Here is a 17038-nt window from a genome sequence, read left to right on the forward strand (position 1 = left end):
AGATAAGTGCGTTAAATCAAAACAGAGAATTCCCAAATCCAAATTATATACTCTGATGTAAACTCATTCTATTAGAGAGATGGTAGACAAAATCCTCCTGCATTCCGTAGTTCCTAATGCCGTCGATGCTACGTCTTTAAATCCACCCTCAAAGTGTTTATAAGCTAATTTTGGGAAGGCCGTATGACCAATATATCTTAGATTTTCATATTATCGTTTCGGCTACGTTTTGAGTTTATTATTTTTATTGCAACTTAATCAAATAGGCTTCTCACAAATTATCTATCTCCAGAACTCTACAGTTTCAAGGATATGTTCTTGAGCGATATGATCTCATCGAGCACAGAACTATCAAAAAACTGGTCCTTGTTCAATATCACATAAACAAATTTTTACAGAGGAAGATATTGCATCAAAGTAAAACAAGCTCAACAATTGAGAAGTGAAAATGTTGTATGGTTAGCAGAGAGATTTCTCCTTGAGTGTGTGTTTAGGCATGCAAAAAACGGCATCAACTGGGCTTAAATTTTCGTTCCCAAATAAAGACAATCCAGCCACTCCAAACAGTGTGTGGAAAGGATCAGCCTAAAATCTGTGCAATTCAAATCAGATATTTGGATTATTTTGATGAAAAGTACTACGAAATTCAGAAAAAAAAAACTAACGCAATCTCCAGGACGGTCTGAAAACCCGCCTGTCTCGTCATCCTGACAAGCGTAAATGAACTTTATCAATGCTTCCTGAAAACAATCCAGTTGGAGAAAACAAATTGCAAGCGGATCACGAAACAAAAACAAATTTTCGTTCCCAAATAAAGACAAATGAAAGAAAACATCGAGAATTTATACTTGCCTTATCCACCCAATCCAACCGTCCCAACATTGCTAATGACGCAAGCACCCACCAAGAATAACAAACATCGGGCAATTTTTCAGGACGCCCTTAATAAATTACCAGAAAGTTGCATAATCAGAACAGGTAGGGAGGACACTACCGAAATGCGGAAGACAATATTATTCCTATTGTGAAATGAGATGTATTTACTTTAGAAAACCAAAACAGCATCAAAATTTGCAGTGCAAAATGTGTTCTAGTTACTTTCAGTATAATAAGCAAAAAATAGGAAAAGGAGAGATGAATGAATGATGAAGACAAATTAAAAGAACTTCCATACCATTCAAACCTCCACTAGCACATTGGCGCTGAGCCAACCACTCTGCTGTTCGATCTCTATCAATCGAGTCAAGCCGCTTCGTTATGCAAAGGGTCCCAAGACAACAATACACCTGTAAATATAAACATGTAAAGAAACAAACAACAACAATATAACAACATGTAAATATAATGATATAATTTTATAAAATATAAAATAGAATACTACATATGAGGAACTTCTTTGCAGTGGAAATAGAATCTCCAAATTTCCATGGATGAACTAGAATTTTCTTCCCGCACAATAACAATTTTTGAGTAAATATTAATATGACAAGGCGTAAATATTAATATGAGAAAGCAATGCGTGCTTAGAAAACACTACACAACCAAGTCATGGAGGAAGCCTACAAATTATCATTCCAAATCGGAAATACATAAATGTTTCTAGCGTACATGAAAATTGTTACCTGGAAATGGCAAAAATTGTCTTCATCGCTAAAGTAAGACGAGATCGAAAATACCGACCGGACTAGTCTTCGCCGTAATTGAGATTTACATAATTTCTCAGTGTGTGCATGAGAATTCGCAACGGAGAGAAAAATAAGGGTTTTATATAATAGTATGATGATATCTGAATAACCTTAAACAGGAATAATAAACAATATAAGGAAATAAAGCATTGCGTAATAAAGCAATACAGCAATAAAGCATTAAGCGAAACATGGAAGAAACCGCAACAACAACGGTTGCTGATTTATGATGGTTGAAAATGCTCAGCTTAAAAAATTCTCTGATATTGCAAAATAAGCTCTCGAAGACTTATTTTCCATCCCTTACAATTATCATATTTACTCATAATTCATAATTAATACAAATTCATAATTTTCCTGTGAGAGTCAATTTATTTCGATAGCTACCTCTAAAAACATGCTGTATTATAACTATGCCCTATGTTTGACAGTTGTAAATGCAACACTGTTGAGTTCCCGGAAACTATTACTGTGTCATATTAAAGGAAAAAAAAAACTTTTCACGATTCTACGTTTCCAACTCACTTGTCCAGCATGGCTTTCTGAACCAGGCCTTGTACCGAACCCTCCATCAAAATTGTAACAGCGTAAAACATAGTTAACGGCCTTTTCAACATCAATCACATGAATTCTGTCAATGAGGTAGAGAGTGGCAACTGCGCAAAACGAAAATCTAGTATCCACTTCATCTGGAAAAAAACTAATGCGTGAGGCAAATTTCTGATGGACCAAAAAAAAAAAGCATACTCGATGCATCACCACCAAAACTTCCATCCTCATTCTGCAACCTTCGAACATATTGAGCTATTGAATCTAGGTCAAAACTGTCCAGCGCTTCGAATATGATTAGAATCTAGCAAAAAATTTCTGAGTTTGTATTCGTAAACTATGAACGAACCATACCTGTACTGCACTAAGTGTGTGAAGAAGATGGCTGTCATGATGAGTGGCTGGCGCAAAGCCACCGTCCGTGCGCTGGCATTCCCGGATATACTGAACGATTGCATCACGGCTCAATGCGTCGGCCTAAAAAACCCAAAAAAAGTGTCAACACACAATTTGACGCACTCCAATCTCTACAGAAAGAGCTACGCATGACCTGGCCTAATATGTCATATTCTTATTGCTCATTATAAAATTTTTGGTATCAATTACGCAGAGTTCTGTCCAGAGTTGTGCCACCCAGCTCTCTTCAACAGTATTTTCTACCAATAAAACATGAATTACCAAAAATTACGAGAATTTACAACACCTAGCCGCCGACGGCTATTAAGTTACGGTACCTTGCGACCTTTAAATTTCGCGTCAACGATGTTTCCCAAGGACCTAGATTTTGACTTCTTTTCATAATCGTCATTCAACCGTCCTACCACTAATTTATTTTCTGACGTTTTTTCTGCGTAGAATTGTACGATTCCATTGATTGTTTAAATAAGATGCATTCATGGAGTTCGTCACGCACTGTGAATATTTGGCCTTCTTCAAGTATGACACCTAACTGTTCAACCGAGTAATCGCCGGTTAAGCAGACGAGTTGTGTACTTATTTGTACTGTAATTTACCGTTAACTTATAGACGTATTTATCTCCGTTGAGAGACTACGTATTCGCCTCCAAGCTAAAGCTTCGTCGTAAGTCCTACATCAACGATGTATTTCGAAAATAAATAAGGAAAAAGCCTTTTCTGCTGACGTACAAATGTATTGACGAAGCACGCCAAAAATCTCTTACAGTCAAGCCAGAAATCGGTTTCAAGATCAGTCAGGTAGATTAAATCTCATTCTCGCCAGGGGAAAAAAAAACTCGGTTCAGGATCTTTACAAATCTAGTCATCCAAACCTATCCGAAGCACTTGAGAGGCTTTTTTTTTGATTTATCACATAGAGGTAGATTAAATCTCATTCTCGCCAGGAAAAAAAAACTCGAATGTTGATAGATCAATTCATACTGATACATACTGATATTTGTATACAAACTGTTTACAATTTAATTTTGTACTGTATAGATTTATATCGACTTCAAGCAGAGCGAATTCGTTTCATTTAAGCGTATTCTATGCACTCTGATGTAACGATTGATGCTAATTCCGCGCTGGATGATTACTACTACTGCGTAGCGCACACTTATTTTCTCACGTTTGATTCCTAATCCCTAAAGACTGATATTTACATATTCTTTAGATAGTAATAGGCAAGAAGTCGATTTAACTGGAAATAAAGGGTTGCAGTGCAAGACACTTTGTTTTGCTGGATAAGTTGCGCCTGCAGCGCCGCATTATGACATCCTTGAGAGATGCTTACTGGGTCATAAACACTACTAAGGAGAATAAGATTTCTAAGAAACCAATACAAACCCGACCTTCTTAAGGATGGAGACGGCGCTCAGACACCAATAAATGCCGCTCAGACGTAGCGGTTCGGCCATAATATATTCCTGAATATTATCGATCGAAAAGAAATTTATTTCACATGCGATTTCTTTGCCTAGAACGATCATCGCACAGCCATAAACATAAGTAGCTATAGCTCACATATGAATCCTTATTCTTCTCATAATTGGCTATGAATTCGATGTGAAGAGATGTCAGCAGATCTTTGGGTGCCGTAGATGGAATATCTACGTCTTTTCTGGCTATATCCAAAAATCCAGCAAACGACTAAAACCCTAATTTTCTATCAGCAGAATACATACTTCAGTAGTTAAAAAAGAAACTCGCCATGTCTATTCCAAAGATAAAAGTAACGTAAGGTGAAGGGGACTGCAGCAGAAGGTATCACTTTATGGGCTCCCCGTTGGTTCCTGAAGTCTTTCTCCTGAAGTATCACAGAGAACTTGGTAGTAGGTATCTATTCAAATTGTTGATCGACATACACCCTTTCGCGGAGGCGAGAACGGTTTCGTAATGTTCCCACAACGAAATTAGACTTATGCTGCAAGTCATCTAAGAGGAAGAGAAGCGATTTCCCTCTCGGACTCAAACCTCTTCTCTGTTAACTTATTGACTGTATTTATCGCTGCTGAGAGATTACGTATTCGCCTCCAAGCTAAAGCTTCGTCGTAAATCCCACATCAACTATGTATTTCGAAAATAAGTAAGGAAAAAGCCTTTTCTGCTGACATACGTACTCAAATGATATTTGTTTATTACAAAATAAATCATTGTCTGCGCAACAAAAGAGAATAACCGTAAAAACAAAACGACAACAAGTGTCTCTCTTGGCAATTTGGTTAAAAATGTGTAGAAGCGAACCAATGCAAGGCATACGAAATAAACATAGCTTTTTTAAGTACATACTCGTAAGAGAACAACATAATTTTTTTCCGCAGCTTGAAGCAATAAGAGATTACAGATGAGTCCAAGTGCTCTTAAAAGCAATACTTAGAAAGAAAGTTGAAAAATTGCACGAAAACGATGTAAATATGTGAACAATTAAAGAATGGCATGAATCAATTACGCCGATCAAAGTGCAGTGCATACAAAACTATACAGACACTCATCTCGCACAATTAACAAATATATCATCTCAACATGCTCCAAGACAGTGACTAGTTAGGTCTGCCGCATGGTACGAAATCAGTGAGAGCGATTGGAACTGTACCTACTCCTCAGATAAGGATTATACGGCGTCATATCACCTTTACGCCATTCTGACCACAGAAGTTTTGCCAAAAATGCATGGAAAGCGATTAGCAGAACCACTGAAAAAATCTAATATGGATTTCTTGAGATTACAATGAGACGAACTGTTTTAAGTCAATGTGAAGATGCAAGGGGGAATATCCGCAAAAAAAAAGTCTGAGCTTTTTTAAGAGCAGAAAAAAACTATTACATGTCATACGCTACACGTAAGAGACGTAATAACCCCGTCATAATCTGTGCATTCATTCACAACTCTATGATATCACCACTTGATTACGAAATTTCTACGCTAACGTGCTGGAATTCTTTTCCCGGAAATACGGACGCTCATGTGTTCTGCAGTCTAACCACCTACGCTGCTTTTTTTTTGGTTATGGGACGTGCGGTGGTGTAGAGAGCCAACAAAGAATTCAAAGAGCTTCAGAGCACATAAAACTTTGTAATTAGGAACCCAGCATATCATCTCGCATTCACATGAGCCTTGGGAGTTCTTCACATGCGTACAGTCATATTTACATAGCGAACAATCCTCAACATTGAAATCAGAGATGCCGACATTATAAATCTCATGCATTTGCTACTCATTTCTTCTCATCATGTTGTTACAGAGAAAAAGGAGAGAAAGGAGCTCCCATCATACACCCCAATGATCGTAAAGACATGTCTATTGTAGATGTCGATTTTGTCGGTATTCATTATGCTTTTCCTACGAATCTGTTGCTCTCTAAAAGCAGGATGCTTGACAACTGACATAATCGTCAAAGCACCCTTGAATAGTGCCCTTCCTAGTAGCTTTGTTAGTGTCCACTAAGTGCAAAAATTTACCAAAATTTGTAAAACAACATCGATGCAAAAATACTGACAACAAAAATCACGCTTCTCACTATTTCTTATGCACTAATCCAACCAGAGTGTAAAATGAAATGAAATCCGCAAGCTTGTCAGATGTCCAGTCTTTTCAATCGACTTCTACCGCAAAATCTTTATCGTTTTCTTATTATGCAGCTTTAGTTAGTTCCTAACTAGAGTACGCGGCACACGCTGTTACGATCGGCACAGCAAGTACCTGGAATTTCCCATCGGCTGTTTGTGAATGGAAACGCTCACAAGAAACGCCACCAAACCTATTTCAAGCGATGTGAAACATACCCAAGAAGAACCAAAACCACATTGGTAGTCCACCTATGGCTGAGCCATGGCGGTGAAGTGCCAGGAGCTGGCTTTCGTGGGAAGGTGCGGATATCACCTCAGACACATGAATGGTTGACCTAAACGAATACAACTCGGATCACAAGGAATGTCAATGAGAAGCAGATCATAAGTACCTCAGCTGTTCCAAGTGTTTGCGGCTAGTTGCTATGTATAGAATAGCGGTCTCTGGCTTCGTAATCTGTAAACATTATTACTCGAAAGATATTAAATAATGTTATAAAAAAAGATTAGAACCTTGATTTCCAGTTTGGTTGGTGTTTTTCCGAGTGTTAATGGCTCGCCTAAACATCCGCCTCCACATGCGTACAAAGTCCCTGTTGCTGACACTTAAATCATTCTCCATTTGTCAAAAAATCCGTTACTGCAATTCCAGCCAAATGACTCATCTCAAAGAACGGTGTATTTTCCTCATCTATTCGGACTCGTGCACTTGCATCGCCAACAGCAACACCGATAGGCAAGCCGCTGAAAGCCATCTCCCGGTGGAGATCCGAAACTGATAGTGCAACCTCCAAATGTGAGTCATGGTACGATGCACCAGACAAAGACAGTGTGAATGCCTTAAACGTACGTATAATTATCTTCCCATGTTCGTTTACAAGTTGTTCAGCTGAAATGAGAGAAAAAGTGTAGTTCAAGGAAATGAAAGAACGAAACTTTAGTTATCTGCCTATACAAGTGAATTTATAGTCCATAGGATGAAAGTAATTCTTGCAGTATTTCTTTTTCTGTCCGTTATGGATCTCATGATTTGGTTTCTTCCGTAGAAACATAAAAGAAGTCGATCGTTATGACCTTTTTGAGAAAATAAACGACTCAGAGCAATTACGTAACGAAAGATAACGTCAATTGTCCTACCTGAGCAAGACCGGTTGCACCTGATTTCAGCATTGCAGCACATCCTCTTTTTTCGAGAGTGAGTATCCAAATGTCTGCCATCCTCAGTAAATCCTCCACATGCGTCCAATCCTGAGATGAAACTAATCAAATTTGTGAGAAGAAGGAAGGTGAGAAAGCCAATGTAACTTCAACAAACAATTGAGGGAACTGTGATCTGAATACTGAAAAGAAGAGCCGAAACTTACATGCCACAATTTCGAGGGATAAAGAAGCGTAGAATGCTCACTGTAACACCTCTCATTCCTTCTAGACGACAACTCTAACGCCTGCAATGGAAAATATATCGAAAAGAAAGACATTCATCCACAGATAACTTCCTGCCTTCCGCTTGTCCTCAGGGATCGATTCTTCCAACAAAGGAGCTTTTGTATTACTCATTAGAATATATTTAGTGGCATTGATTTGGTCTCCATTCAGAACATTTGGTGCCTTTGAGGGAGATAAGTAGAATGATACCATATTCAGCTAAAATATGCAAGTCGAAAGAATAAATTCAGCAAAGCGTTGTATTTACACTGACCTTTTTCCATGCATTTTCATGCTCAGTATCAATTGCTAATGGCGCCATTTTATACAAGCGGCTGAACTCCGAAACAACTTTTGTAGTTAATTCATGTAGGACAGGTTTCGTATCCATTGCCATATTACTTGATAATTCCCGCTGCTCAACAACACAAATAAATCGTAGCGTCTCTTCTCTGAACGCAAGTAAATGATCAGCAGTAAATGAAAAAATCTACAGGGAAAAAACAAACCTTTTTCTAGCTACCTGATACTCTCCAGGAGCACTAGAACAGATCACAGCTGATGTAAGAGAAAATAGATGCATTGGGAACGTTCTGGTGTAAACAATAGCATCACCACTGCAATTTAAGAAAAAAATCTCTCGAATGAAACGATGAACTATACAGAGTAGACGATATACAAATCAAAACTAATCACAACTGCATGGATCTAAGTTTTTCCTCACTTAAAAGATGCAAGAAAATTTCTCAAAACATGAGCAGACTAAAAAAATATGAGTTCTATGCAAAACTATTACTGTGTTGAAAAATAGCGCTTGCGAGAATCACTACAGGTCAGATTTTACTGAACTTGGGAAGAAACGTGGTAACAAAGCTGGGTACGGAACACGCGCATAGATAATATATTATAGTATATTAGTATAGATAGTATTCTTATATTTGTTGACACAGAAGCTCATGAAAGAGGCGGGAAAGAAAATTTGCCAAAGCACAATAAAAGTGGGGAATTTTCAATGAAGAAACTTACGTTTTGTTCGCAGCCCAGTTTTCTGCCACAGTGCGACCAATTCGCAAGGTAACTGATGACTTCTGAGTTTTAATGGTCAATTTTGGAAGCGAGAAAAAAATAGAAAGCGGATGAGAAAATATACCGTTGGATTCACTACTTTTACTTCTTCCACTAACAACTCTTTTCTTGTTCGATGAGCATAGCGAGTCCTTTCTATGCACATACAATCACCATCCTAAACATATTCCCATTAGTTAGTTTGCAGTATTGACTGCAAAACAGGAATTCTGCATACCATAACGTAACACTTTATATTTTTAACACGGCCTTCTTTGAACTCGGTGAAAGTGGTTTCAGCAGGTGAGCCGGATTCAGCGACTTCCAAATTTACAAATGGCTTGAAACCGGCAGCGAAATCTAATATTTTCGAGCCATTTGAGGAGAGCCTAAATTACGACCGGTATTGCTTTTAAATTGAGCATCACTGAAATTTAATTATAGAAATGAAAGAACCATTAGTCTGTAGAGGTAATGAAAATATCCCTCGTTCATCTTAACGCAAAAGAGTGATGGGCTCAGTAGAAGAAAATTCAGAAGTTACAAAGAGCAGCACAATTGATACCTACACAAATGAAACTACAATTCAAAAAATGTTCATGAAAACAGAGACCATACCGCAATTCTTCGTTCACGTCAACCCCGATGTGACCATTTCCCACGAACACAACTGAGTTCTCATCGGCACCTATCGATTGCTCCTGAAAGGAACATCGAATTGACACTTCACTTTGATAAGAACTAGAATAAGATCATTTGAAAGTACTATTATAGCTAAGCATTCGCAAAAACACATGTTCAACACTTCACTCCAGGAAGCTCTAGAATTTTCATGGGATTTAGTAACCTGAACTAAGATAGTTCAAATTCTAACCATGTGCTCCACGGAAATAATGATATGCGGTGAGAGGTACTGTCAAAATGAGGTCATGCGTATCAATTCTGAGCTACAGTGACACTCAAAATCCCTTCTAACTTGGTGGTTCATCAGGAAATCATCCGAGTTAGATTGTGCACAGTTCTTTGTTCGCGTTACTCCTCATTCCTGATTGTTTCGAGAGTGGGAGAAGAACTACTTTCCATGAGAATTGTCATATGAGTTCGAATACTAACCTATTTGAATAATACCTAATAAAACCTTAATCTAATACTAGTAATAGTTCAAATACAATCTGTATGCATCTGACGAACTCGAAGATCCACAAAAACAACGAAAGTTCATTTCATTACGATGGCACATCGTCGGTACTCTATATGTGAGGATGACGGAATGAAACACTGCACATTTTGGTGAAAAGCATGTTGAAAAGTAATCGGTAGGAAAAAAATCTGAAAGCGAGGGCTTTTTTGAGTTCCGAGGTGTGGCCTCAGAACTCAAAAAAGCTGTTGCAGGGGTAGAAAGGGACGATTGAACAACCGGTACACTTACGAGTACTGAAAATTAGATCTCCACATGTGACCTATCCATCTTTTCCACCGCTACAATGGCAACATGTGGACGTTAGCAAGCAACCGCCGCACAAAAGTACATGCGAACGCAAAATTTTTGGCGGCTTTTGAGCACGAGACATGAGTGCATCCTAAATCCTAAGGTTTTGGGAATTCTCAAGGAAAGGAGATCAGGAGGAGTTAATAAATCTCACGTCTGACAAGAAGTGGAATGACTCAAATTTCCTGAAAAGTTTAAACTCAATCCACTGAGCGTACCAAAAAATGAAATTATTTGAGTGAACACACTGGACTTCTGCAAGAATGGTTCAGCTTATCTCGGATCTTATCTGTTAGACATAGGTTTGAAAATTACAAAAAGAACGAGAGAGCACGACAACTCACCTGAACGGCTGCTTCCCAATTCTTGAACCGCTCCATGACACACTTTCCAGCAGGGGAAATAGGCCTGCCACCACCAGGAATTCCCAAGTAATAAAGAACAAAAATAACTGCACATAAGATGGCTAGCAATCTACGCTTCGGGTATCGACTAATCGTTTGAAGCATCTCCTCCATGTCCACGTCTTGTAACAAACGAATAAGTTTGCGCCACCATATCGACGCGTTCATTTGGGATCTGAAGCATGGAAACCGCGATCACATGGGACAAATTCGACAAAAAAAAAGTAAGTCGTAACGAGAAGAAAAAGGGGAAAATGTCGTTGGAGGGAACCTCGGCGGCGTTAACTTACTTTTTTCCCTTAGTAACTTAAGTTTACATGTTATAGATCCTCTAAGACTAATGCTTAGATCCTTGGGCCCCGACTGATTTAATTACTTACATCGAGAAATAAGGGCGCCACTGAGAGACCCCCAAGGGCACTTTACCCCAGAAAAAAAAGAACCAGTATCTAAGAACGTATTAGTCAGCAAATGTCATCCAGATGACAAAGAACAAAAAAAATCATGATGGAGGAAAGCACAATAGCCAAAACCTACAGATCACCGTCACCCATTCGTTCCTCACTCATCAATTCAAAACCACGTGGTTTTAGAATCAACCAAACTTGACGAGCACTGGAAATTGAAATGCAAACAGTCCGGAAGTTAGTAACTTACTATACGTGGATTCGATATTATCAATGAAGTTTATTGTAGCTGCTGCGTGGTGCACTAACGGCTCCGATATCTAATTCTACGACTGGTTAGTCTGCAATTTTTACAGGTTAATTTGCAAGATTGCTGCTGAAATTTATAACGGGTCACTTGTTGTGTGGAGAAGTATCCTGCTGGTTAGTTTACATATTAGATTTTGAAGTGTTTGAAGTTGAAGATGTTTGGAAAAGGCCCGGAGAGATCGAGATGTTGCGCAACGAAGGATTTATTTTCCTCTTACATAAAGTCTCATTTTTATAGTTTTAAAACGAATCTAATCTTGTTGCTCTTGTGTGGGTAACCTTCCTAACTTTTTGCAAACGGGTTTGGACTACTTTTTCCACGTGTTTCATCCACCTTTACAGGATGTTTTCGAGAAGTAAGAAGCAGCAGCTACCATCGTACATTGAAGGGACCCAGGGACTATATGTGAAACGAGCTAGCCCACCTCCAGTGCCATCACTTTCTTGTAAGTTCGGTCTTTAAGCTCCATTGCTGACTTTTTTTCTGTTGACGATGAAAGGACGTTGTTTTGCCTTTTGTCCTTCTGGTGTTGTTCAACTTTTGATTTTCAGCTTCCGTAAAAACTGCTGCATACCATTCCAGGATTTTACTTCTGATAACAGGCTCTTATTATACCTTCTTTATATAGTTGAAGTGTGGTTCTTTGTATGGTCAATTGTGTTTATTAGTGCGTCGTTCATTAGTGGAATAATATATGGCAAAGGCAAAAATTTACCTTTAAGGTGTGATCTTTGGCAAACCAAGAAATTGTAGAAAAAAACTAGAGCCAGACTCTCCCGCAAAGTTGTGTCTGGAAAATGCTAATTTTTGGGAGAATCTTGGTTGGAGTTATTTCAATATAAATGTTTGGAAAGATTTCTATCGAAAACGAAAACTGTGTACCTGTTTATGGTAATTTTAGTAAATGACGAATCATCAAATAATTAATTGCGAAGAACAATCCTATCCTGCAACACATGAAATATTTTCTTTGGCAATAGAAGTTTAGATGGCTTCAAACAGTTGATCGTCGCCAAAATTCGTTATCAGTGTCAGCACTTTCTAATTTTTAATTGTTAAAAACTGTCAAGCGAAACTACAGTAAAGAGACCGTCCAAAGAAATTTCCGTTCTTCGATTTTTTTTGCTAGAACTATACTAGATCAATGACGCGTTACCACCTCATTGTTTGTTTAATTTCATCTCGCCTCTACTTCGTTTCATAGATAAAATCCATTTTTTTTATCTGCAGCACACACTCACACTTTGGCTAAAAAAGTATTGTCAACCACTGTGGATGTGTCTGCATCGAACAACAGCACGACATGTACACCGAAAACGTCAGTTACTATCTCCCAAAAACCTCATATCGAGCCCCGTGCACTCAAGGTTTGTCTTTCTATTCATTTCTTCCTTATACTTCTTGGAAACAGGTGTCTATGTTGCAACCAATATTTATTTGTATGGTTTACAGTATTTGCTTCCAATTGTTGTCCATGATGCCCACTATATATCCGTTGTACACTTTATACCACCATCTCCTTTTTTCTTGTTTTTTTTTTCTGGACTATATTGTGTTTAAAAATCCAATATGCTTCAGACAGAATCAGCAGCGCTCTTCACGGATAGTTCAGCGGCTCGACCCCATTCGGACTCAGCTCTGAGTGCGACTTCTACGTATTCCCTTCCGCCATCACATAGTCATCTTGTGGTGAACCACATTGATGCTATGGATGGGCGTAAGAGTCCAATGGGAAATTTGTCTTCGCAGAGCTTCAGGTTGATTTTGTTTTAAATTTCGTGTGCTTTGTAATCGCAGTTTTTTCATCAATACTTTCCTCTTTCTTTACCAGTCTTAGCTGTTTTGCAATGATAGCTGACCAGATATAGAGATTTTCCGTCCTCTTTGTGGTTTTTTGGCACCAACGTTTAAAGATCTGTCATTGTTTTTCCGAAAATTCAACGTTTCACACATTCCTTAGGCATTTAATCTAATCTCATGAATCACTAAGTTCTTCGAAACCCCATGAAGCACGACGTAGTAGCGTAAACGGCTGGTCTCTAGGCGGTGCGTTTGAGCGTAGCGGAAGGAACGATACAGGACTCTTGCTAAAACCACCCTTCGCTGCAGTTCGCGATGGTCCCATCTCGATATCAACCGCTTTTTTCTTGGTCCTACCATAAGATAGTGGTTAATGCACACGAAGAACGTTAAACCGAGCTTTTAAAACGGAACTCTATCAAAAGTCACAATTAGGCTGCTGAATTACATTCCAATCTTTTCCACATTTTAGGAGACGATTCGAATTACTACACTGATGACTTTGAGAACTTTTCCTTTTCGTGAATAATATTTCGTTTCTTTCTAAGTCTCCCTGAGGAGTCTATAAGCGGTGAACTGTGTGACGTTCAGCTGCTATCTGAAGAATTATTCATTGTTCGTGTTATTGGCAATTTTTTGATTTATCCGCCTTCTAATTCCGCAAAACCTAGGGAAAAAACTTCTGTATTATCGTTTACGATTTCTTCACACCTCAATTAGGATAACATTAGATATTGTTATGTTGCTCCTTATCGAATTTCAAGGAGATCAAATATTTAAGATGTAGGAGCTTCTTTTATTGCTGTGAAATAAGAGATCCGTGATCTCCCTGTCGAGTGTTGTTGTTGTCTTTTGTGATTGTCTTAGCTACAAAAACTACATTATTTTCTGGAGGACTGTAGATGTTGTGCTTTTCTTTCATCTCTTTCTCCTCTTTTATTCATACATTTACTCGTAATTTTTGTGCTTTTGACACTTACCAGCAAGAAAATGAAATTAAAAAAAGAGTCTTTCCCGAATGTCTTTTCACCCAGCGACATTAGGCAAATATCCGTCAGCAAATCTGGTATTTCATGTGGGACTGATGTGAGACTATCGATTGCCTCAACTTTTTTCACAGAATTCCATTGCAGTGATCCGAGCAAAAGAGAACATCTAAGAAAACCACTCACATCATCTCACAGCATTGGAAATGTCGAATCGTTTATGGACCAGTTGGGCACTGAGTGAGCTTTTTTGTTTCTTTAATTCCACTGCAATATTCCTTTCCTCTTCTTTACACTATATGCTAGCATTGTTATAAGGAGAATTATTTTTCCAGTCATTCTTCCTCGGTCCAGCAACGATTTGTTTCGTTGCAGAGTCTTCCAGGCCAAGGTCGACAGTTCGGCTCTTCGATTATTGGCGAGTTTGAGCGCTTTGCAACCGATCAAACAGTTTATTTTTGTAATCCTAATCGGCTGCGTTGTAGGTGATAATTGCTTGGTGTCTGGTACTCCTCAACAGGACGAACTTCCGTTGCCACCGAATTGGGCTATAGAGGTAACACCTCAGGGATACAGGTAGAGACTGCATTTTTCCGTTGGGCACGCATTACTCTACAACCATTGGCTGCTCTGCTACAAGTTGTAATGTAGGTAAACTTGGTTGGGAGTACTCTGTGCTCAAGTTCAGTTTAAGAGCTTTTAATGTGTTTCAAATTCCTTGCTGAACTGAAGAGATGCTGTAGTTGTGTTCGTATGTTGGGTTCACTAGGAAAGCTATGGAAGACAGCCGGTACAGTAGACTGCACTCGTGCACACTTTCACATTCCCAGATATTCCTACGAAACCAACAAACGAATAACCTAATTCATCTGGCGAAAGCACCCCTCCACTTTTGGACCGTTGGCGAATGAACCGATCTTCATTACATGACCTGAACACCATGGGCCAGACCCGTTCTACCTGAGGAGGGTCCGGCCCCTTCCTATCGCACCTATGCCTATAGCTAAGCGCTGTAAGATATAAAAAAGTTGGATAGTCCTGAAGATCTCTTTTGCTTAGGTTATTTTTGACAATTAAGATTTTTCATCGTAACATTACCTTTTCGTTATTTAAGAAAAATTGAGAATTTATGTCTATCTCCGGAACCGAAATTTGGTCTCTCATAGGGATGGGATAATCAAATTACTCTCACTGGCGGCGCTTCCCTTATTGCACGTTTAGATACCTGCTCGCAGGAGTCACCGTTATTTTTGAAGCGAACTAATGGTTTCCTCTTATTTCTTTTGCAGTTGTTTCTCAGTTGTGTTTCAGGTACTACGTCGATCACAATACATGTCGAACTCATTGGATCCATCCTTTAGCTAGAGAAAACTTACCTCCAGGATGGAACAAAATATTCCAGCCTAGTACTGGTGTTATCTACTACAAGTAAGTGGTACCGTTTTCTATAATTCGAGAATAGTACAAAAACATTTTTTAAGCGAAATGGACGGTCGATCTCAAGTGGAGCATCCAGGACTAGCTCAACCATTAAATCAATCCATTAATCAGCCCATTGTACCAATCAATCGGACTGAGTCTATGATGGTCGCTAGTCGACGTACCGAAAGTGCTGTTGAACATCTGAATATCATACATCATGAAGGTTGTCAGCTCCATCCAGTTTTTTTTTTCTTTGTTGAGTTCCCGTAATTGGGTCTCGTCCCATTTCATTTCTTCAGACCGCGCTTGATGATAATCTAGATACCGTTCTTTCATTCCTTCCACTGAAAAAAAAAATATACCATTCGTACGAAAAGGAATGAAAAGAACAGTTCCAATAATATGGACCCGTTCTTACAGACAGAAGCCGAATTTTAAACATGAATTTTTTGTTTCACTTTTCGCTTTGCTAAGTTTCTTCCTAACTTTGGGAGCGCCAGTCAAGTTTTGTTGGATTGTTCCTTGTAAAGTGTTGCACTTTGGTTGCAGGACGTGTGTATGTAAGGTCGCTATGTTAATTCTTTTTTGCTAGTATAATGTGCGAAATTGTGCGAATTTTAATGCATTTTAATGCTTAGGAATTAGAAGTAGAAGTAGAAGGGAGTAAAAATTGTTTTGAAATTTGTGGGCGAAGCTGATCCCCCAACTTCTCGATTATCCATAGCATAACCCTGCTTTGTGATTTTTTTTCATTGTTCGTGTATTCTCTTTTCTGTTAAATTTCAATTTGTTCAGAAGTACCAGAATGGTTAATGATGTACTCTCAAGCTGACACGTCACTGGATCATTTGCTAGAAGTGTGTCCTCATTCTGGAATTTCTATCTGAAAATATTCTACCTTCAAATGAATTGTTTAGTGGGATCTTTTCAACACAATGCAGCTGGAACAATATGAAGAGATGATGCTGAAATTGTACAAGCAAGAAGTAATTGACACAGTTCGGAGGTACTTACAATTTTTACCTTTTTTTTTGTAAAAGTTATAACAATGTCCTTTTTTCCTGTTTACATGTAGAATTCTCCCACTAGCAGTTATGTTAACGAATGGAAGTGGAAGAGCTTTAGAGGAAAATTTCAATAGATGTTTATTTTAGATATGAAAGAATGCGCACGGTACTAAACAAGGAAATTGTTCGGCGGACACAGCCTCATCCGAGAAATGAGTGAAGATGTTTTGTAAATTACGTAGTGGTTAGCGTGAAAGCAGCTTTCACATTAATTTTGCTGATACTTCGTTTGATTTTCTTTTTTCAAAACAGCAATCCACCTTGCCTGCTACTACCACAATTCAGTTAGAAGCAACCCGATCAATATGATTGCAATCTCCCTACCATAGCTTGAAAACCTAAACACCACTTGTTGAACCATTTCAAACTAGGGGGATGCCATAGATACACGTAATATTCAATTCAA

At 38.6% G+C, this 17038-nt stretch overlaps 2 protein-coding genes across 5 annotated transcripts; one reads left to right on the plus strand and one right to left on the minus strand.

Moving 5' to 3' along the window:
* Positions 1–459: 459 nt before the first annotated feature.
* RB195_000086 (uncharacterized protein) lies at positions 460–11194 on the minus strand (the record flags this gene model as incomplete). Of its 3 annotated transcripts, XM_064196230.1 has the most annotated exons (24): positions 460–585; positions 666–736; positions 849–941; positions 1175–1286; positions 2211–2374; positions 2433–2538; positions 2589–2711; positions 4043–4117; positions 4215–4340; positions 4980–5049; positions 5284–5383; positions 6474–6592; positions 6650–6714; positions 6771–6862; positions 6919–7096; positions 7395–7505; positions 7622–7702; positions 7957–8134; positions 8192–8299; positions 8709–8770; positions 8833–8925; positions 8986–9136; positions 9366–9448; positions 10581–10808. In XM_064196230.1, 24 exons carry the CDS (start codon positions 10806–10808, stop codon positions 460–462), a joined length of 2715 nt encoding a protein of 904 aa, XP_064052111.1. The 3 variants fall into 3 exon arrangements, with proteins under 3 accessions (XP_064052111.1, XP_064052112.1, XP_064052113.1); XM_064196232.1 differs by lacking the exons at positions 460–585; positions 666–736; positions 849–941; ... (5 more) ...; positions 4215–4340; positions 4980–5049 and adding exons at positions 4458–4497; positions 4556–4625; positions 7758–7901; positions 11178–11194 and having other exon boundaries at positions 5288–5383; positions 10581–10815; XM_064196231.1 differs by lacking the exons at positions 4980–5049; positions 5284–5383; positions 6474–6592; ... (10 more) ...; positions 9366–9448; positions 10581–10808 and adding an exon at positions 4401–4403.
* A 73-nt stretch (positions 11195–11267) lies between these two features.
* RB195_000087 (uncharacterized protein) lies at positions 11268–16961 on the plus strand (the record flags this gene model as incomplete). Of its 2 annotated transcripts, XM_064196233.1 has the most annotated exons (15): positions 11268–11284; positions 11417–11470; positions 11699–11802; positions 12588–12724; positions 12936–13114; positions 14291–14383; positions 14479–14561; positions 14629–14719; positions 15455–15571; positions 15625–15788; positions 16361–16422; positions 16483–16571; positions 16720–16738; positions 16795–16816; positions 16885–16961. In XM_064196233.1, 15 exons carry the CDS (start codon positions 11268–11270, stop codon positions 16959–16961), a joined length of 1308 nt encoding a protein of 435 aa, XP_064052114.1. The 2 variants fall into 2 exon arrangements, with proteins under 2 accessions (XP_064052114.1, XP_013299207.2); XM_013443753.2 differs by lacking the exons at positions 11268–11284; positions 11417–11470; positions 16795–16816; positions 16885–16961 and having other exon boundaries at positions 11700–11802; positions 16720–16792.
* Between the last annotated feature and the right edge of the window lie 77 nt (positions 16962–17038).

This window comes from Necator americanus, chromosome IV, assembly GCF_031761385.1.
Source record: "Necator americanus strain Aroian chromosome IV, whole genome shotgun sequence".
Lineage (NCBI taxonomy): Eukaryota > Metazoa > Nematoda > Chromadorea > Rhabditida > Ancylostomatidae > Necator > Necator americanus.